This window comes from Pituophis catenifer, unplaced genomic scaffold (genome assembly GCF_029215685.1).
Source record: "Pituophis catenifer annectens isolate HBS135680 unplaced genomic scaffold, rPitCat1.0.hap2 SCAF_6, whole genome shotgun sequence".
NCBI classification, from domain to species: domain Eukaryota; kingdom Metazoa; phylum Chordata; class Lepidosauria; order Squamata; family Colubridae; genus Pituophis; species Pituophis catenifer.
Window position 1 is genome coordinate 50,111,302 of NW_027256886.1, and position 22,300 is coordinate 50,133,601.

At 37.7% G+C, this 22,300-nt stretch overlaps 1 protein-coding gene across 20 annotated transcripts in view; it reads left to right on the top strand.

Moving 5' to 3' along the window:
• Positions 1–22,300, top strand: part of TCF7L2 (transcription factor 7 like 2) — a 227,739-nt gene that overhangs the window by 75,487 nt on the left and 129,952 nt on the right. For all 20 annotated transcript variants that reach the window (XM_070946078.1, XM_070946084.1, XM_070946068.1 and 17 more), the window contains exon 4: positions 8,137–8,238. In XM_070946078.1, coding sequence (XP_070802179.1) covers positions 8,137–8,238 — 102 coding nt within the window. The remainder of the gene's footprint in view (positions 1–8,136; positions 8,239–22,300) is intronic.

Here is a 22,300-nt window from a genome sequence, read left to right on the forward strand (position 1 = left end):
TTGAATGTGATTAAGTAGTTATTTTAAGTAAAAGTTACTTTAAAAATAAACAGATATATTACAGTTCCATTTCTATTTTGTGTATGTACCATATGTATGTGTTTACACTGCTGCATTTGTATAATGACAAATGTGAGCCATAGCCAGTTGCATTTCCTACTCCTAGAAACCCACAGGCCGTTAAATAAAAATTGGTATCAAAAGTAACTTTGTGGGTTAGTTATTTTAAAACACGAACTATGCTTAGTAACAAACGATCACTTTAAGTTATTTAAAGATTGTAATAGTCCAGTGGTTCTTCGGACTTCCTCTTTGTTGATGCCTGGAGGCTAAGAGTGTTTGGTCCTCAGACAGAGATTATGGGATAGTAGAATTGGTGGACATGGCTTGGTGGTTTGGATGCCTGTGGTGCTGTTTTGTCTACTGGGAAAATTGTGGTGAGAACTTCTCAAGAATCAGCATGCTAAGAATTCTTCAGTCTGGTTACTAGAGAGAAACTATCCCATTGCTTTCTCTCCCACACCCAGTCACACTCTATGAGTATCCTTCTCATCGAGTACCACAGCTATTTGGCACAGTGAGCAAAATGCCCGCAGGACTTGAAATATTAAGGAGTCCAAATTATGCTGCTTAATGTTTTGCTCTCTATTTGCTTATGACATCTGCAGCATTCTAAGTCTGCAAAATGTCACTGTTGCTTTTTTTAAAGATACCATGTCTTGGGTTTTGCATAATACCTTCTATTTCAATAAAGCTGGAAACTTTTTTACAGTATTGGAGTATTGCCAGCTTTTGCATCAAATACTAATAACATTTTTGTTAATCTTGATGTTAAAAATGCTATAAAGTTGATTTGTGTCCATTACTAATATCAGATCTCTTACTCAGTAAAAAGGCAGTACATAGCTGCATATTTTGTATTTTTGACCGAATATATCTTACTAACTGCTTTTTAATTTTAAAAATATCTTCTTTGGCAATAACTAATCCTTGTTTGGAAGATTGAATGCCCTATCAAAATTCCTTCTGCTGTTTATCATTTTGATATATTAGTTAGATTCCTGCACGTATACCCAGTAACTTTTCTCTATGAAATGTTGTTTTTCACCTTCATCCTTATAGCATAATATATCCTAAATATATATATTGATCCAAATCAAATATTTTTGTTGTAATTTGGAGAAATAACAGTGGGCTTTTGCTGACCTGCAAAACGATTAAATTTTATTTTGCTTTGCTTTGCTTTTTATGACTTATATTTTTATAAACTTTGTCTTTTTCTCTGCAGGTTACTTTTATTTCTTTGAATCATTTTTCTTTTAAAAAAAGTATTGGAAAAGAATATACGTGATTGGCTGAGGGAACCTGTAGGCCCAGTATTGAGTAATTGTAATTCAGGGGTGTCAAACTCGCAACGTCACGTGATGTATCAGGACTTTTTACCCTGATATGGGCGTGGCCAGCACGTGACACATCTGTCCTGTGGGCCAGGAGTTTGACAGCCCTGGATTAGACATTTGTAGTGTCATCACAAATCACAAGTGATTGAAAGTGTTCAGTCTTCATGTGAGGGGATTTTAGTTCTCATATTTTATTTTTTGTAATAAATATTTGTAACAGCTTATATATTTAAGGGAAAATGGGTGCAAGAAATTTTGCTGGTCTTTGTTTCATAACCAAATCAGTCTACATCTAATTAGGACATTTATATAGAATCATTGCCACTACCCACCCCTGCCTTAGGCATGAAAACTGGTTGGGTGACTTTGGGCTCTATCTCAACCCACAATGTCAGGATCAGGTAACAAGCCGGGTCAGTCAATTCCTGTTGCAACCACTCAGCTGATCTGCATAGAAGAGCAGAGCCTGCATTGTGAGAAAAAGGTTAGGATAAAAAAACACACACCCTATTTCTCTTTCTCTTCATTTTTAAAAGAAGTAAAACATTACAGGAAAAATGCACAAAATTCAGTAAAAGGATTGTAAGTAAGTTTGGAGCAAAAAGGTTTTGGTTAGGACTTGACTACATTCTACTCTGATCCTCTCCTTTTTAACTGAAATATTTTTTAATGTTAAAACATGCCACTTTCCTTCTTGTTTCAGGCACCAGGGGAAAATGTATTCTTGGACTTTTTATTTTTATTTAGTATGCAAGATTTCAAGTCATCTTAGGACCCAAGAAGCATAAAGTAACAACTCCTGTCATTGAGAAGGTCCAAACAGAGAGAAAGCCACAAAGAATATGAACGGAAAGATTCTGGGTTTTCTTGGGAGCACCTTTTACAAATTTATTAAATTTTCTTGTTTCTTAAAAAAAAGATAATATATTTCTACAATATGGGTTAATACTGATTTATCTTTTTTTTACATATACTTCCCTAATCAGTGCCTGTAGATGTCTACCAGCTAAAATGTCAGAAAGTTATCTTGAATTTTTCATCTACCTATTAATCTTTCTAGTTATAACATAGTTATATAAATTTAGTAATTGTAAAACAGATTGCCCCAAAACTTTAAAATTAAAAATTATCATGTTAAAACTGTAACTGAAAGGTGTTCATCAACTCATATACCTCTCTGATTTGGCAATGAAGTACATTGCTGTGATAATGTTGCCATAGGATTTTACTGGGATTCAACAATAATATGGAAAGATTTTTTTTCTTTTTGATAAATGTTAAATCACGACATTCTTTTTTTTACTTCTTTTGGATTCCAAGTCTAGATGTGCAAATGGATGCAGGGAAAAATGAGTTAAAAGTTCATGCATCAGGAGAATCACATGCATTTTTGTCTCAGCAATTTTCTGCAGCTACTATATACTGTTAACAAATGATTATCTTTTATAAATAAGGATTTGAAGAAATATGCTTGCCAAAACTTTAGGGTTATCTGTTAGTTAGCTTTCATTGGTATGTATGGAAAATGAGAATGAGATTGAACTTGCTATCTCCTTCCTGTCACCTGTGAGTTTAGCAAGATCTGCAAGCCACATTGTTTTCATCAAGTCAGCATTTTGTATTCTGGATCTAAGTGAGTTTATATACATATTCTATTGGTCTGCTAAAGGCCTCTGTATTGTGAGTGAAATCAAGACTTTTGCAGCTCTGGCAGGAAGGAAGATAAGGAGTAAAAGATCTCTAGTCTGTGTTTTTTTCTTTAATAATAGTGTTAATTAAGAGTTAGGGTTAGATTTCTAAATTGAGAAATTATCTCAAATATTAGGTATTCTTTACATGTTTATCATAAAGCCTATATATTTGCAGCCTCTGGTGGTTTCTAGAACATCAGAATGCATGAAACTTCAGTTTGAATAGATTGGGACTGCACATTGAATTCTAATATCTGTTGTCCCTGAGATAGGAATTAGAATATTTAGCAGTTAGATACAAAAGGAATTATATTTATGAATTCTACACAATTTGAGGTTGAGGCAATGTAATGTAAAGATAAAATGAAGAGCTAGATTAGATCTGAGCCATGGAAGTTCTCTATGATTTTCACCAACCATTCTTTCTTAACTTTTTAGTCTATCCCATAGTATTCTTGTGAAAAAAAAAGAAGGTCCCTTCACCCTGTCAGAAAAGCTTGCAAACAAATACAATATGATATTACAAACAGTGTAAGAGTTTTGCTTTCTATTCCAATATTCATACTTGATTCTTGGATTGACAGAGTCAATCAGATTTTTTTTTAAACACAAATTGAATTTCCTATTTTTCCTTGGATGCTCAATGAAAATTGGGATGCTGATACTAAAATAAAATCAGTTAATTCTGCCTCCAAATTTCCTTTATAGCAACTTGCGAGTTAAAGGACTTCCTGCTGTTATTTGTCATACAGTGTTTCTCAATTTTATGGTGTGTGGACTTGGCTGAGAATTCTGGGAGTTGAAGTCCACAGATCCTAGCTGCTAAGGTTGAGAAATAGTGCTGTGTTTCTCATAGGACACTCTATCACTGTTACCTTTGTTCTGTTGAAAATACTAGATATAAACCTATTCTTGCTGCAGTTGTAAACCTAAAAAGACAATGGAACATGTACCTCCTTCTATAAGCAGTTTTTGATGCAATGTTTTCTCTGCAAAAAAACAATTCTTTCTTTTTTTGTTTCCAGACTGATACTTAAAATAATGTCTTGATGATGGGCTTTTTACTTGGCAGTTTACTCCACTATGCAAGTTATTGCAGGATTAGATTGCTGCTTCCTAATTCCAATAGTACATCTTTCTTTCTCCATTTTTCCTCCCATCTGGGTTGAGTTAGCTCACTCAATAGCAGGACTGACTCTCATTTCCTTCACCAGTAACGTTATATAGGCAGTGATCTTGGCCTGCCCTAACATAATTGAAAATTATGTGTACTGTAGACTTGCAGTGCTGAAATGTAGACTCATAAAAATCTAGGGCTCAGGTAGCCTGTGGAGATTGGATTTGGCACACAATGAAGCTTTTATGTAAAATAAGAATTAGAAGCCACCACATTAATATTGTATTATGGCTCAAGTTTGAAGCTATTGAATAAAGCAAGTGTTTTATTCTTTGTCAATAGAGCTGTTGTTTTTTCAGTTTAAACTGGATGAAGTAAAGGTGTAGAGGGGATGGAATATTTGAAGATTCAGGAACATTCAAAATTCATCCTTTATGCTAACTCTCCAAATGCTGGAGTTTTTTTTTTTTTTTTTTTTTTTTTGCAAATATTGCATAGAAACATCTCTTGCACTCCTAATGCTTATAAAGCTGCATTTTATATTTAGTTAAAATAAACTGGGTTAAACATATTAATAAAAAATCCTTTGAAGCCAGTTTCTGAAAGGCAGAGGAAGGTCAAAATTGCTCTCTTCTTTCTAATAATAGTGACATTATTACCAAACTAAGCTGGTTTGGGCTATGTCATTATTTTGATGAGTAGCTCAAGATTAGAGCAGTGTAAGAATGTTCATTTGCTGTTATTGATGTCACCATACTGTATTCCTAAATCAGTTCAATTGAGTAATTGCGTCTTTGTTACCAAAATGAAAATAAGTTACAGGATCATGAAGAAAGCTGCAGGTGAACTGGGATGTTGCTTGAAGGATAGTTTAAACCTGTAAAATCATTTTTATAACACAAAGTTTTGCTGAAAAATTCTGGGTTTAATCATTTTTTCAAAATACAGCCTTTTAATATTTAATAAATAGTGGAAGGTTTTCTGTCTATTCTATGACAAAAGCTTGAATCATTTTACAGTAATTCCGACTAGGGAATGTAAAATGTTTTGTATCTGAACTCTTGAAATGCAAAGCTTCCCATTTTAATCTATCGGTTTCTTGTTGGTGGTGAATTGTGAAAATTATATTTCTGATATATTTGGAGAGCACCATGTTGAAAAAAGATAAAATAAGATATCTAATTGGAAGGGTTGTAGCAAGCTATTCTTGTAATGGCTACATAAAAGAATAAAGCTCTCCAGAACTTATTGCCAAATTGTGTTTTTGCTATTATAATAAGAGAAAATTATTAAATATGTAGAATGTGATTATGTCAATTGAATTTAATTTACTCATAAGCAATATAAACTTCTTCCTGAAAGAGTTATACACTTCAGAAGTAGGGAAAAAAAATACACATACAACTCTAGGATTCTGTATATTGGGGCAAATTTTAGTCTAGATTTATCCTGGTTTGCTGATGAAATTTATTCACATTTTGAGCATGTACATCAGCATCATATATTAAAGTTGACCCAGCAAAATTCAGCAAAAGATTTTGCCTTACTTGCATTGCAAACTCTCAATAAATTCAGCACATACTTTCTCAGCAGGGACCAACTTTCTTTGTAAATTCTGAATCCTCTCGATTAACTTCCAGTAACAAGAACATGTCTTGGTTGTTTTTGTTGGAGTGAGAGAGCTGTACCCTATTCCTGCTTGTGCATCATGAATAGGATTGTTTACTGAGTGTCAGTTTCAGGCAAAACCAGCCACTTGGCTGGAAGGTTGCTTGTATGTCATGGGAATGCATATTCACCAACAAACTGACTCTTTTATTGCTCGTGTTGATGGGCAAGAATGAAATTGTTTGTCTAACTAAATTGCTGACATTAAGAGAGAGCATGGTGCAGAGATTTATAATTCTTTGTGCTACATTTTTATAAGTGAGGTTGACCTTGTATTGATATAAATATTTTAGTAATCTACCCATAGCAATTCTTTTATCATTTTGTTACATTGCAATCCTACTGTATTTCCAAGACGTTTTGCACATTTTTTGCTAACCTGACGAAAAGCCTGAGAAATGAATCAGAAAAAGTTTTTCTAGTACATTTTTGGAAGGTTCAATTTTAGGAGGCTTTCAGCAGAAAGCGAAGACAAAGCAAAGGCTGGAGCATGGCAAAGATTATTCAGAAATTGCCTGAGATTATTTGCAGTAGGTTTATATGCAGCACCCAATGGATACGTGAATTGGTGAGCATGTATGCATGAGTGGGAAGATTTCTAGAAGCATGAAAGGGAAAAAAACCCCACTTTGTATCAAATGCTTTACTGGGATTAGAAAAGAGATGGTGGTTACTCCTGCTTTTTCCTTCTGAAATCCTGTACACACCGTAGTTTGTCAACCCTTCTTAAAATAGAGTAATGAAAAATGGTGCTATCTAAATTTGACAATCATATTTCCTAACTCATAAGCCAAATCATTTATTGAATGACATAAGGCCTAAAAATAGAAATCAGATTCCTTAGCACATGAGGCTGGCAACTACCTGAATTGCTTTCTTTCTTCAACTCTGCTCAGTCTCCTGGCTTTCTCACTGCTCTTGCCATAGCTTTCTGATTTTCCCTTGTACTGATTTGGGAAAAGGTCCTTTGACATATTCCCAGTGATAGGTGTGCAAGGTAATTCAAGGACCATTGGATTAATGCAGTGTTTGAATAGCCAGTATAATGCTGGCTGGGGAATTCTTGAAGTTTTATTTATTTATTTAATTTATTTAATTTGATTTATATGCCGCCCTACTCCGGAGACTCAGGGCAGCTTACAATGCATTAAGCAATAGCCTTCATACTTTTGTATATTTATACAAAGTCAGCTTATTGCCCCCACAAACTGGGTCCTCATTTTACCTACCTTAGAAAGGATGGAAGGCTGAGTCAACCTTGAGCCTGGTAAGATTCGAACTTACAGTAATTGCAGACGGCTGGTGTTAATCACAATGCTTTTAGTCTGCTGAGCCACCAGGCCCTGTGTTGAAGTCCATATTTCTTCAAGTTGCCAAGGTTGGGAAACACTGGATTTAATGCATAATTCTGAGTGAGAACTTTAGCATATGTTTCCATTAGCCACACCATTTTTGAAAAATGGCTTTTAAATATGAAATATCCGTGTGTATGTTATAGGTGCAGATTCTAAAATAAATTTTTAAAGTTCTAACTTTTCAGTGACTATTTTATGGCAAATAATTATCAATGTGGGATTACCATTCCTTTTAGTAAAACAGCATAAGTGGATTTTTCTGTTGTGAGATATACTGTAGAACTATTTCTGCTCTTGCAGTGATAGTAATGATCATGAGGAGCTGCAGTGGCATAGTGGTTAGAGTGCAGTACTGCAGGCTACTTCTGCTGACTGCCAGCTGTCTGCAATTTGGCAGTTCAAATCTCACCAGGCTCAAGGTTGACTCAGCTTTCCATCCTTCTGTGGTAGGTAAAGTGAGGACCCAAATTGTTGGGGGCAATAGACTGACTCTGTAAACCACTTAGAGAGGGCTGTAAAGCACAGTAAAGCAGTATATAAGTCTAAGTGCTATTTCTATTGCTATTTGTCCCGCATTTTATTTCTTTCCATTTTGCTTCTGCACAATGTCTTCTTTTTCCATGTTTTAGTCCTAAAATAACAATATAATGTTTCTATTTTTCTTTATTTCAATAAATGTTCATGTGTAAACCCTGTAAATTGCCTAGAATACAGGAGTTTTAGGTAGTCGGATAAAGTTTGTAAATAAACATTATGAAAATACTTGCTTACACCACCACTGTTAAACATTTTTTAAAGTGTTTTTTATTTTGTTGTTGCATACCATTTAGTTCTCCTTCACTACGTTGCACAATGTTTACTTGTCCGTTTCCTTTCCTATCTGAAGTCTTTCTTTCTCCATCCAGTATCTCCAGATGAAATGGCCGTTGCTGGATGTCCAAGCGGGAAGCCTACAGAGCAGACAAGCCCTGAAAGATGCCAGGTCCCCATCTCCAGCTCACATTGTGGTGAGTCAATTAAAAAGGCCTTCCTTTTGGGCACTTGGAGTAAAGCAGTCAGTTTTGCTGACCACTTTACCTTTCAAATGCACCAATGATGAAACTGAGAGAATGTCACACTGTGCAATAGTCACCCTGTTTAAAAAAATTCTTCATGTCTTGCGGAAAGTGTAGACTAATTAAAGTTAATTATGTAAGTAATCATTTTGACGACGCTGTAGGAAATTGCTGAAGGGTAAGAAATAGCTCATAAGCAACAGGAGTATTATGTATTGTAAAAATGCTAATACAGAATGTAAGAAATAGGAGTGCAAAAATAATTTCATTTTTTAAAGTGCGTTTTTTGTGACATAGGAAACTGATAAGTACATACGTTAGTTCATAAATCATTAGGGGTTATATTTTTTATTTAAGAGTTTTTGTGTTGTGTTGTTTTGCTGTTATGCTTTTGTCAACTTAGATTTTACATGTTTCAGTTTTGAAACAGTCCATGTGCTCAAGTTTATAACCAGAACACATGACATATAAATAAAAGGGATGGAAAGGGAAGTAGAAAAGAAGTTCATGTTCCTCTTGAAAATTAAAGGTACAAACAGTTCAAATACATAATTAAATGGCTGCCAATTTTGTAACAATTGGCAGGACTCTATACCAATTGACACCTATTTAGAAGTTATAAAACAAACCTCCATTTCTGTTCTTTTTATTTTGAAAATATTTTATGCATGGCTATGCACTGTACATATATGTGCAAGTAGAATGTCATTTAAATATTTTAGGGCAAGTTTTTAACTATATTTTAATTGTTTATTTAGATTGATCCAAATACCAGATAAATTCCTCAAGTTGCACTAGGTTAATATGAAACTTTTTTTCTGTTAAAGCTTAATATAGTTCTGAAAAAGCTTCTTTACAGTTGTATCTTACATTTCTTCCTTTTTGAAAAAAGATTAATAATATTTACAGGTATAAGCAACATTTAAGGCATAAGGCACATTGTGTGTGTGTGTGTGTGTGTGTGTGTGTGTGTGTGTGTGTGAGAGAGAGAGAGAGAGAGAGAGAGAGAGAGATCTTGATCATTACTAATGGCATGCTTGTTATATCCTATTGATTTTTTTGACATTGTTTAGGTGAAATGGTAAAAATAATCAGTTCCTTATTCAGATTCCATACAGCCAGCTCTTGTCTCTCACAGGAAACTATAGTTAAGAATCCAGGAAACTTTTACTCCTACACCCAGATAGCAGAGAAAAGAAGAAAAGTGTGTGTGTGTGTGTGTGTGGTGTGTGTGTGTGTGTGTGTGTGTGTGTGTGTGTGTAAAGCAGGCTTTAAATCTATCTATCTATCTATCTATCTATCTATCTATCTATCTATCTATCTATCTATCTGCTACTACAACTGTCATGTCTGTAACCTTTAACTGGGTGAAATAGTGCATTGTAGGGCAACAATTTATGAACCAAGGATATCTCAGTCTGGTTAATCCTTGAATCCAGTGGTGGGATTCAACTGGTGTAACAACTGGTTCACTGAGCGTGCGCTTTGCACACACTTTGTGCACGCTCAGCTTGATTCGTTCACACGCGTGTCAAACACACACTCTGCGCAAACGTGGTTCGTTTCCAAACTTACCTTCGATTGCAGCCCCGGTGAATAAAACAGCTGAGGCATGGCAATCTGCTGGGCTTCAAAAAAAGAAAATAAAGGTCACTATAGCGCAGGGGCGGGCAGGCCCACACGATTGTCAGAGTGAACCAGTTCACTCTCAGCTGATTGTCGGAGCAACCAGCTCGCCCGAACCTGTCCGAATAGGCTGAATCCCACCCCTGCTCCTTATGGTCATTTCAGTGCTGCTGCCTAGCGGTTCAGTAGACCAGTTCTATCCCAGCCCTCCAGAAGTTAGATAAACTGGTTCCGCCGCTCTGCTTCCAGATTCGCAGTCAAGCCAACCATTCCCATTCCCACTACTTTTTTTGCCCTTGATCATTCTGTTTCTCTTGTCAGGTAAAGAAATGTCTCTGAAATAATGACAAGTCACATGTTGTCTAGTAGTGACTAAAATGTTTCCTTGGAAAGGAATGTACTGAAAGAAATGATGTACTTTTGAGTTTCCTCCATCATCTTCCATATTGTTCTGGAGAATTTTTCATGTCTTTAGAGGATTTTTTTTTTTAAAAAAACGAGATTATAACTTTACTTTTTAGGATACACTGCTAGCACAGATAAACTGCAGCCAAGTCTACATTCAGGCCTTTAGTGAAACAACTTCAATAAAAAATTGTTCTCTTGTCATTATTAGATACAATATAATGATTGCAAGATTTTTTCCCTGATATTTTTTACATTGATATATTGAAAGGAAGAAACAGTTACTTTCAAATTTCTCATTTAGGATCTAAAAATGTTTTTATCTAATAATTTATGTATCTTATATAATAGTGCAGTGTTTTTGTTTTTCCTCTTCAAGTTCCAAGCTTATTAGAATTTTTTTCTTATATCAAAACTACAAATTAAGACTATTCATAAATACACGAATCTGTGTATTTTTATATAAATTTTTATTATGTAATAACTTAAATTCAGTTATTGCATGCCAGATAATAGTGTTTTGGTAATCATAAAGCAAATTCCTCAGGAATTTCTGAGATTTCTTTTTCCACTTGTGGAGAAGATTTTTGAAATCTTGGGAATACTTGGAATGGATTTCTACAATACAACTACTCTGACACTATAGTATGTAATAAGCATATTCTGAGTAATTGAAAAAACAATCCTGAAGAATTGTGGTGCCAGGAGAATTTGGAACACCCACAGACACTTAACCAAAGCACTGTAGGGTGAAACCACAGAGGAAACAAACACCTAATGTACTTGCCAAGTACTATATTTATCCTATATATTTATTGTGAGTTCCTTTGCAAAGAAATGCAAAACCATAAATGAGAAACAAAAGCATATATATGTATACCTAATATACTTTTCTTGGCACACAGAATATGTAGTGTTAGTGCTATATATATATATAGCACTAACACTTAATATATAGTTAGTGTTATATATATATAACCTGCCATCTATCGGTGAAATGTCTGAGGTGGCTCGAGAGTTCATGGCTTCCATGACGGCCATGGACCTTACTCAGTTAATTCATGACCCTACTCACATGGGCGGGCACACTCTGGACTTAGTTTTTGTCTCTGGTCAGTGGTCGAGTGGCCTTGATACAGGGGATATAGTCATCGAACCCTTGTCATGGTCTGACCACTTGCTCCTTCGACTGGACTTTCTAACCACTGCACCTCGCTTCAGGGAGGCGGGACCGGCCAGGTAGTTTCGCCCCAGGCGCCTGATGGATCCTGATAGGTTCCAGATGGAGCTTGGGCCATTTCCTGAGACTCTGGCTCATGACTCGGCTGAAGACCTGGTGGCCACCTGGGATAGTGTGGCCGCCGGGGCTTTGGACAGTGTCATGCCTTTGCGGCCTCTGACCCGGCACCGAACTCACCTAGCTCCTTGGTTCTCCGAGGAGCTGAGGGAGATGAAGCGCTGGAAAAGATGCTTGGAGAGTAGTTGCAGGACCAGCCGCTCCGAATCCGACCGAACACTGGTGAGGTCTCATATTAAGACCTACCTAGTGGCGATAAAAGTGGCGAAATCTAGCTATTTTGCCGCTCTTATCGCGTCATCAGATAATCGCCCAGCCGCCCTCTTTAGGGTGACCTGCTTCCTCCTCCATCTGGAAGCGCGGGATTATCCCTTGTAGGATTGAGCTGAGGATTTTGTGCAGTATCTGTATGACAAGATCGCTCAGATTCGGGAAGGCCTGGCCTCTGACTGGGTAAGTCCGGACGGGATGACTGAGGCAGGTCTTGAGAGTGTTATCTGGGAGGAGTTTAATCCTGTGGCTCCCAAGGACATGGACAGGATCCTGGGACAGCTGAATGTGACCACATGTTTATTGGACCCGTGCCCCTCCTTGTTGGTACTGGCTTTCCGGGAGGTTACACGAGGCTGGCTCCAGAGGATTGTTAATGCTTCTCTGAGTAAGGGGGTCCTGCCGGCCGCTTTGAAAGAAGCAGTGGTGAGGCCCCTCCTCAAGAAGCCCTCTCTGGATCCGGCTATTTTGGCTAACTATCGTCCAGTCTCCAACCTTCACTTTGTTGCGAAGGTTGTTGAGAGTGTGGTGGCGCGGCAGCTTCCCCAGTACCTGGATGAAGCTGTCTATCTAGACCCGCTCCAGTCCGGCTTCCGGCCTGGGCAGAGCACGGAAACGACATTGGTCGCGTTGGTGGATGATCTCTAGAGGGCTCAGGATAGGGGTAGTTCCTTTATCCTGGTCCTGTTAGATCTCTCAGCGGCTTTTGATACCATCGACCATGGTATTATGTTGCACCGGTTGAAGGGGCTGGGGGTGGGGGGCACCATTCTGTGGTGGTTCTTCTCCTACCTCTCTGACCGGTCGCAATCTGTGTTGACAGGGGGGCAGCGGTTGACCCCGAGGCGCCTTTTTTGTGGGGTGCCACAAGAGTCGGTCCTCTCGCCCCTTCTTTTCAACATTAATGTAAAGCGGCTGGGTGAGATCATCCGTGGCTTTGGGGTAGAGTTCCATCAGTACGCTGATGACACTCAGCTGTACATCTCCACCCCAGGCCATCCCAACAATGCCCTTGAAGTGATGTCCCAGTGCCTGGAGGCCGTGCGGGCCTGGATGGCGGAGAAACAGGCTCTGACTCAGCCCTTCCAAGACCGAGTGGCTGTGGCTTCCAGCGTCCCGATACAGCCAGCTGGCTCCATCGCTGGCTATTGGGGGTGAATCACTGGCCCCCACGGAGAGGGCTCACAACTTAGGTGTCCTCCTGGATGCACGGCTGTCTTTAGAAGAGCATATGATGGCTGTGGTCAGGGGGGCTTTTTATCAGGTTCACCTGATACACCAGTTGCGTCCCTTTCTGGATCGGGACTCCCTACTCATGGTCACTCAAGTACTCGTCACTTTCCGCCTGGACTACTGCAATGCTCTCTACATGGGGCTCCCCTTGGGGTGCACCCGGAGGCTGCAGTTGGTCCAGTATGCGGCCGCGCGGGGGATTATGGGAGCGATGGGCACTCACATATAACACCTCTCCTGCGCGAGCTGCACTGGCTTCCTGTGGTCTTCTGGGTGTGCTTCAAGGTGTTGGTGACCACCTTTAAAGTGCTCCATGGCTTAGGGCCGGGGTATTTGTGAGACCGCCTTCTGCCGCCAATAGCCTCCCACCGACCGGTTCGCTCGCACAGAGAGGACCTTCTCAGGGTGCCGTAGGCCAGACAGTGCCAGCTGGCGACCCCCTTCTCTGTGGCAGCACCTGCCCTCTGGGATGACCTGCCCCCTGAGATACGCATGATATCAGACCTACGGACTTTTCGTCGGGCCCTGTAAACACACTTATTCCATCTAGCTGGGCTGGCTTGATCCCATCCTCTCAGTTTTTAATTGAATTCGGTTTTAATTGGGTTGTTTTAAACTTGGGCCAAAATTATGTAATTGTTTTTTAAATTGTTTTTTAAATTTTATATGCTATGTTTTATCTTGGCTGTACACCGCCCTGAGTCCCGCAGGAGAAGGGCGGTATAGAAATTAAATAAATAAAATAAATAAATAAATAAATATGTACGCTATATATATATGGATGGCATTCTCTGACTGTCCTGTTTTCATCCCATCCCATCCTCAGACAACTCCTGAAAAGTTAGCAGGTTATTTTAATATAGACATAGATCCATAAGAATAGAGGTGTTCTATGAATTTTCAAAATCCAAAGGCGCCAAGTGTTTTTTTAAGCCACTTAGAATAAGATTGGAAACAAACTGAGACAGAACTTCAATAATATAAGCTAAAGTTCTCTTACTTACTGTTAAAACTTTCACTGCCATGTTTCATGTCAACTATACACTAAGACTATCTTTAAAAGCCATCTCATACTTAAGATATTCCAGTAATTCTCGCTAATATTTTAGTAACTATTTGAATCATTATAGCAAAATGTATATGCAAGATTTAAACTGAATTTAGAATTATGTTAGCAGTATCACCAAATTATTGAAACACATGTCATTTTATATTTATTTCTCTTATTGTAGCAGCTCTTGTTTCTTTTCTTATACATGATCTGTCACCAAACTAAATACAGAAAGAGATATTTGAGATTGCATCCTTGTGTTGGTTCTTCTTCTTGCTAAATTGTTCAAATGTGTCATATTTGCACACAGGTTGCAGATTGAAATCCACCCAGATTTTATGGTGTTACATAGGGAATAACTTGTGCATCATTCATTTCATTTCTCATAAGAAGTATGCTGTATAATATAAGGTCAAAGAGGGCCATGCATTTCAAAATGGTGGTTTTGGTAGTGACACTTGGGATAGGATTGTAACCTTTTATGAATGCTTGGTGTAATAATAATTATTACTACTGCATGATTCACAAAGGAGCTTTTCTTCAAAGTTTGTTGGCCCAAATTAATCCTTGTGAACTGCACATATCATAATTTAAATTGATGTTAATGACATGCATATTCTTTGCCTGAATTTGGAGATACAGGGGCAAAACTAGGGTAAAAGTGAAATAAAGTATGTGCATGTATTTAAATATAATTCTTAGCTTTTACTATGTTTCTACATGAACATAAAATAATGTTGCTGATTGCCATTTTGTTTCATAACTTCTCTCTTGAGATAAGACTGGTATTTTATGTTTTGTTGCCTTTTGGGACTATATTCCTGCATAACCAGAGAAACCATAATAATTCATAAATGTATGCTTCATTATTCATGATTTTTCTGAAATGTGTAAACCCGGATTTCTTGCAAGAAACAAATTGCCTCTCATTTTTAGTACAGTACGTTTTTATGTGAAAAGTGCACATGGAGATTAAACAGGGTTTTTTATTGTGTGCATGTTAGACTATTTTACTAGGCCACATGTCAATGCATAGGCAAATTTCAAAATATGGTATGTTTATTTTATTACTTCTTCCATTCTTAGTACAGTGAATCAGTGATTACTTCAAATTTAATAGATTCATCTGTGATTACAAAAAGCCAAAGTTCTAATGTTTGTGCAATGGTACTGCATTGATCACAGATTCCTTTAATTCCTTTAAATGGGAAAATTGACTTAAGTTGGAAAATATAATAGCTGGTGTGGATAAAATGCTATTGTGTAACCTTCCTATCACAAAGCTAGTATCTAATAATAATAATATGGTCACTTTGTATTCTTCGTCAATATCCTCCCAAACTTTTTTCTTACAAGGAATTACAAATAACTAATTCATCTCCAGTTAAGCATTATAAATAACTTCAGGAACATATATGATCACACATAAAGATGCATGACTAGATAAATAACACATCTGTAATATCTGCAAACCTTTTTGAACCAAAAGGTCTTTTTCATTTTTATGAGTATATGTAGTAAATAATAAAAGGCAATTGCAATAAGCCAGTTGTACCTATGCTGCCGATATATCAAACCAAAAGTTACGATTCATATATCTTCATTTGAACCTTCAGTTCTATATTAGTTACATATTTCATTTCATAAATTGTAATATTGAGCCAGTTCAGCAGGTGAGTGAAGGTGATAAATATAATCTGCTTCCATCCACCCATCCAATAATTTGCAGGATAAGGAATATAGGATATCAGCAGTGGTGAAATTCATTTTTCTTTACTACCGGTTCTGTGGGCATGGCTTAGTGGGCGTGATATGGCTTGGTGGGCGTGGCTTGGTGGGCATGGCATGGGAAGGATACTGCAAAATCTCCATTCCCACCCCACTCCAGGGGAAGGATACTGCAAAATCCCCATTCCCACCCCATTCTGGGACCAGCCAGAATTGGTATTTGCTGGTTCTCTGAACTACTCAAAATTTCTGCTACCGGTTTTCCAGAACCTGTCAGAACCTGCTGGATTTCACCCTGAATATCAGGCACTGCCATTTAAAGTCTTGGATAAACCAAATACAGCTATTGAATATATTATTTCTACCATTTGCATTTTATATCAGATTAAAATGCTATTATTTTTAATTGCTTTTCCATAGAAGGCATGATCTTGGGCTTTCTACAACTTTGGCATTTGATAATCTTCATTTTTTTTTTTAATTTGATTTATATTCTGCCCTTCTCCGAAGACTCAGGGCGGCTTACAATGTGCTCAGCAATAGCCTTCATCCTTTTGTATATTTATACAAAGTCAGCTTATTGCCCCCACAAACTGGGTCATCATTTCACCTACCTTAGAAAGGATGGAAGGCTGAGTCAACCTTGAGCCTTGGCGAGATTCGAACCCTGCAGTAATTGCAGGCAGCTGGTCTTAATAACCAGCTTAATAACAGGGTGCCTTAAACCCCTGTACTACCAAGGCTCTTTATCCTAAGACATTGGTAGAAAACAGTCCAAATGAAGCTGTGTATACATAATTTTTCAGTATCACTTAACAGCTGTGCTAGCAGTTTTTCCGTTGTAGTCTCTGAAAAAGACAGAATATTCAAAATGTTGTATAAAGATTAATTTATAAAACAATTAATGGGTTAATTTATTTCTTGCATATGAATCAATATGACATATTATTGTTGATTAGCTACTAGTCAGTGTGAGAACACTGATAAATTTTGTTTTAGAAAAATTTCTTGATATTAGGTATAATTTTTTCCATTAGAGACATTCCAGACCAGTGATGGCGAACCTTTTAGAGACCGAGTGGCCAAACTGCAACCCAAAACCCACTTATTTATCACAAAGTGCCAACATGACAATTTAATCTGAATAATGAGATTTTACTACCTAAAATAATGATAACACAGGGTTCAGCTAATTGCTTTCCTGTTCAGCTTCACGTGTCATGTGAATCCAATCACTTGGGCTGTCAAGGGAGCGGAGGCTGGCAGGCAAAGCCAAGCGTTAGAGATCCATACAAAATAAGGCAACTCCAACCTGGATCCTGTCGGGGAAACACTCCCCCTTTCCTCTCTCTCTATGGTGGGCGCCCGGGCAGCCTGAGTGCAGCTCCCTCCTTGGAGGTGACCAGCAAGCAAACAACATGGCACTCTGGCTGGGAGGCAGTGGCGTAGAGCCCCACCTCTGGCCAGCGAGAGTGGAGCAGGCAGGGCACGCACCTTCCCTGTCACCACTGTGGCACTGGCTGGGAGGGACGTGTGAGACAAATGTTTGGAGCCGCACTTGGCAGAGTTTGCAAGCCAGCTCAGCAGGGCCGCTTAGTGGAGAAACCATAGCCAACTTGGTTCACTTCAGCACGGAGTGGGAATGCAGAAGGCAGAGGAAATCCATGTCTTTTGGCGTTTAGCCCTTAAAGACTCCTTTAAGGTGACTTTTTGGGATGACTTTTTCTGCTTTTGAAACATTATGTTCAGCAACAATAAAAAAGAAAAACTTTTGTAATATCATTTCTCTTTCCCTCCCTCTCTCTCTCTTTCCCTCCCTCCCTCTCTATCTATCTCTGCCTCACTCTGTTTCTCTGTTTCTCCCACCTCCACGGGCGGGGGGGGGAAAGGAACCCCTGAATTGGTGCTGGGAGCCCAGGAGCAGTGTGCCCAAGCTCAGCTGATTGGCGGGGAGGCAAGGCATCTCAACACAGGCAGCTGTGCAGGAAAAGCAACTGCTTTTTTTTGCAGAGCCGAGATGACGCAGGGTTGCATTGTGGCTCCGCGTTGTAATGAGCTTCAGTAGGAGGACGGGATCCCATCTCCCCCATTGTGAAGCGTGCGAGTGAAAAAGTTCACTCAATCAATTCCAACTTCATGAGATCTTTTTCTTTCGCGAGAAGTTGGAATTGAGTGAAACGCAATGGAGAAATGTGATTGGAGCTTGGCTGGGGTGACTCCGCGTGTGCCCACAGAGAGGGCTCTGTGTGCAACATTTGGCATGCATGCCACATTTGGATGCATGCCATAGGTTTGCCATCACGGTTCTAGAGTCATCCAGCCATCATTGTTACAATAATAAGGACAGGCTTTGTATTGCTTTAACAGTGGCCAAGAATATACTATAAGATGCTGTAAGTAGAAAAGTAGTTTTGGTATCAAAGCTCTAGAGACTTGAGCTACACATCACTATAAATAGGCAAGGCTACACGGAAATTATGATACTATGTATATTTATTTATGTATATTTAAGCCCACCATATTGTTTTAGGTATAGGAACCTATCTTCTGTTGGAATATGGGGCAAACTCTGTGAAGCACATACAGAAGGCTGAATTGGGTATTGATGGAATAGCTGTTCATTAATTCATTCTGTGAATCCTGATAACAGAACCAGATTTTCTTTATTGCTCAGCTTGAAAAGCCTGGTCTACATGCCCTTGTACAAAATGCTGTAACTAAAATATTTTGCAGGCACACCTTTTAAAGCCTTCTAATGGGTTACCTTTTCACCTTTTTTCGTTACTCTGCTCAAAGGGGGCCTTGCAGAAGGGGACTGAAAGTTATATAAGCCAGGTGTGCTAACTTGAGTTTATCACATTTCAAAACTGTCCTGATTGCTTTTGCTTTTTATGTCAGAGGTAAAAGGTTTTAAGATTTGGAGATTGTTTGGAGGAAAATTAAAACGTATCTGTATACAAATGCAAATTCTTCTCCACTGTCCCCTTATACCTGCACCAACTTTGTTAGGTGGTTAGAGGGATTATTCACAGATTTCTTAACAATTTCTAGATAATCATGAGGAAATAATATTTTGGCATTATTTACTGTTTACTCCATGGTAATGTCATGTGACTATGATTCTTCCATATGAAATATTAAGTAACAACGAGACAGACTTAATGAGGTGACTGATACAGAACTGCAGACAATTTGTTATTAAAGTTAAAGTGCAGAGGGATCTGAAGCCACTGAAAAGAATGGAATTAAGTAATTCCAAAGTAATATTTGAATAATAGAGTATTCTAATATGACATATAATAAAAAGGTTAAGTGTGGAGAAAGCTGCTAATGTTAATAGAAAAAGTAAACTAATATCTTAAGAGATGAAATACAGTAATATATGAACACATAAACTTTAAAATATTTTGTATTTTAGTGGATTTGGATTCAATAGTTAAATACAATTTATACTTAAGCATGTCAGGAAAGTAGCACATTCTATCCTTAAAAGGAAGAAAGAAACAGCTGTTAACCTAAACTATTAAAAGTTCATGCTTTCAAATTAAAAGAAAAAAAAATCGTACAAATTAGCCAAAACAGGAGATAAAATCTTAAACTCTGCCTGTGGAATAAATGCTTTTGGAAACAATAAGAAACTGATAAGTAGCTTTAAAAAAACACAAAAGTAGCCTGACCTTTCTAAAGGCAGGAAGGTCCATAGTTACACATTGATAGTGATTCTCAAACTTCCATGCAGTTGTTACCTGTAATTACTTCTGTGGGAGAAACATTTTGGTTCTTGCACTTAATTGCCACAGTGGTAATGAATGATGATAGATGATTTGGATTATTTAAGTAGGCCACCCAGAAAAAAGTTCACAGACCTTTTCCCTTTTCCTTATAGCAGCAGTCAAAGTGCAATAGATTTGTATTTGACTATTGATTGTAGTTTTAGGAATGTTATTACAGGCTATAGGGCTAATAAAAGTAAGGCCCTGGATCAGTAATATTAAAACCTATTAAGGGGTGTTTTACAGGAAAAAGGTATTGGCATTTAAAATGGCATGTAATCACAAAATTTCATTCTGGGAATCTAGACTAGAGATTTGAACTAACTGGAGGTTTTCTGATTTCATTCTGAAGGTTAATTGTGTCTGAGGCTGTAAACGTAGAAGAGACAGCTTGTAAATGAGAATATATTTATACAGAGTCCACATTCTATACTGTCTATGGGAGTGGGTGGCAATAACAAATTTAAATGCAACAGCAACAATAATATCCAGAATTCATGATTTAAGGGATTAGTAATTTAATATTCTATTTTATTAAATATTCAGAGCATCGTAGCCAAGTAGAAATCTTTTGCTAATGATATTGTTCTTTAATGCCATTGGTAGTTCATAGGCAATCCATTGGCAGGAAATATACTTTCCCCATTCTGTTATAGCACTGTATATAGTATTGGCAATGAAGCAGCTGGGGATTATGAGATTATATTGCAATGCATCTGGAGGGACTCTGGTGGGAGAATAATATAATCAAAGTCTGTGAGAGGGGCAGTGTTGGAGCTAACTGCACAGCCATCAAAATAGGTGTGAAATATCTCCTGTTGATGATATCTAATGGAATGTGTGAAAGTGGGCAGTTGCTCATAGAATATGAATTTTTACAGAACTCTGTCTTCAGAATATCCTTCATAAAATTCACAATTACTGCTGTGTGCACGCTATGCTACACTTCTAGGAGGGAGGTAGAAAGAGAGACAGAGAGACCTTGGTGAACAGAATGACAGGATTTGATATAAACCAGCAGCACTGCATTTCTGCCTTTAACTGCAAACCTTTTCACAATCCCATACATTGTGCATTCCATTACTGCAGCATTGAGTGCAATGTAGTTAAAGCACATTCTGCAAACAGGAAATGCTGGTGACCACGATGTGTGCTTTTCATGGAGATAAAGTAATGGGAGACCGTTTTTAAGCACTTGGTGCTTAAGGGAGAGGAAGTTACAGTGAGAATGTGAGAACATATCAGGCATATTTTTGCCAATTCTGAAGGTTGATAATGCTATTTCAGTTTTAACAAGTTGTTCTAGCAAAATGTGAGAGTAGATCTCCATTGCCCCAGAGAAAAAAGTGGATGGCTTTAGTTTTTCAATAGTTTCCTGTCATGTTCATTTGATTCTGTTTTTTTAAAATGAGACCACTGTTATTTTCAATATTTATGTGCTATTGAAAAAAATGATAATAAAGTACAGAATTCCCTCTGCCCCCAATCTTGGCAAGTCCTACTATCTCTGGTATTAAAAAACATTGTGTTAGTTTTCTTGGCAGCCTTTTGGAAAAAGGAGTTGCAACACCAGGCTACTAGGCAAAAGTTCAAAAAGTAAAGGAGATTGAGAAGCTAGGGTAGTGTGAATACTAATCAGGCACTGCTGCTTTAGTAAAATAAATGAAGTGAAGCCTTTTAAGTTTGGGTGGACTGAGTGGGTACAAGTCAAGCTTTACCATCGGTTGTGAAAATTGACAGACAAAAATTGGGATGTGAAAAAAATATCAGTCCCTGGGAATCATGTTCACTGGACAATGTCTCAATTGTTTCCTTGATTTTTCATACGCAGAAGTGGATTTTGGAAGGTTAACTGTTTATTATTCATCCATGCTTGAGAGGTGCTTAAAATTGTTTGCTTTTTGGAAGTGATTAAACATGTCGGTAGAAGATAAGAGAAGGGTCACCCTGTTCTCCACATATTTATCTAACATTCAAGTTGAATGTTCCATGTGTTTAAAAGATTGCTGTTCCAACTCCCATCCATGTCTTTTTTTTACTTTTTAAAACTTTTAATTACAGAATATTAAAGAGGAAAATGTGTCATGAATTCCTATTAGGAATGGGGAAATATGTATATATGTATGTATGTGTGCATCATGCATATAATTCATTGGAAAGATAAAATCAAGCCAGCAAAGGGGTTGCTCTTTAATTTATAAGATATTCTAGTGCTGACAAGAGAGTTTTGAAACAAGGTGAAATTTGAGAAGCAACTTGTTGTCTCATAGTGTTTTAGGCCTTTAAATTCTTTATGTCAAAATATAAAGAGTTTATGAAGGGTAAAGATTTGTAGTCTTCTGCCCATACTTGCACTGGCTTTATCCTAGAAGCAAACAAGAATCCGTAAATTGTCAGCTGTTTTAGAAGGCATTTGAAAAAAATGAAACTTTGCAAGTCTTCTGTCAGCATCTTTTAAAATGTATGTTTGGAGGAAAATGAAGTAGGAATAATTTCTTCAGGGCATAAATATATGAAGCATCCTTGCAAGGAGCTAAAACTTGTTTTAGTAGGCTTCTTCTTGTCTTTTTCAGGACCAGGAACTAACAGGTAGTTCTTGGTTTATAATCATTTGGTCAATGACTATTCAAA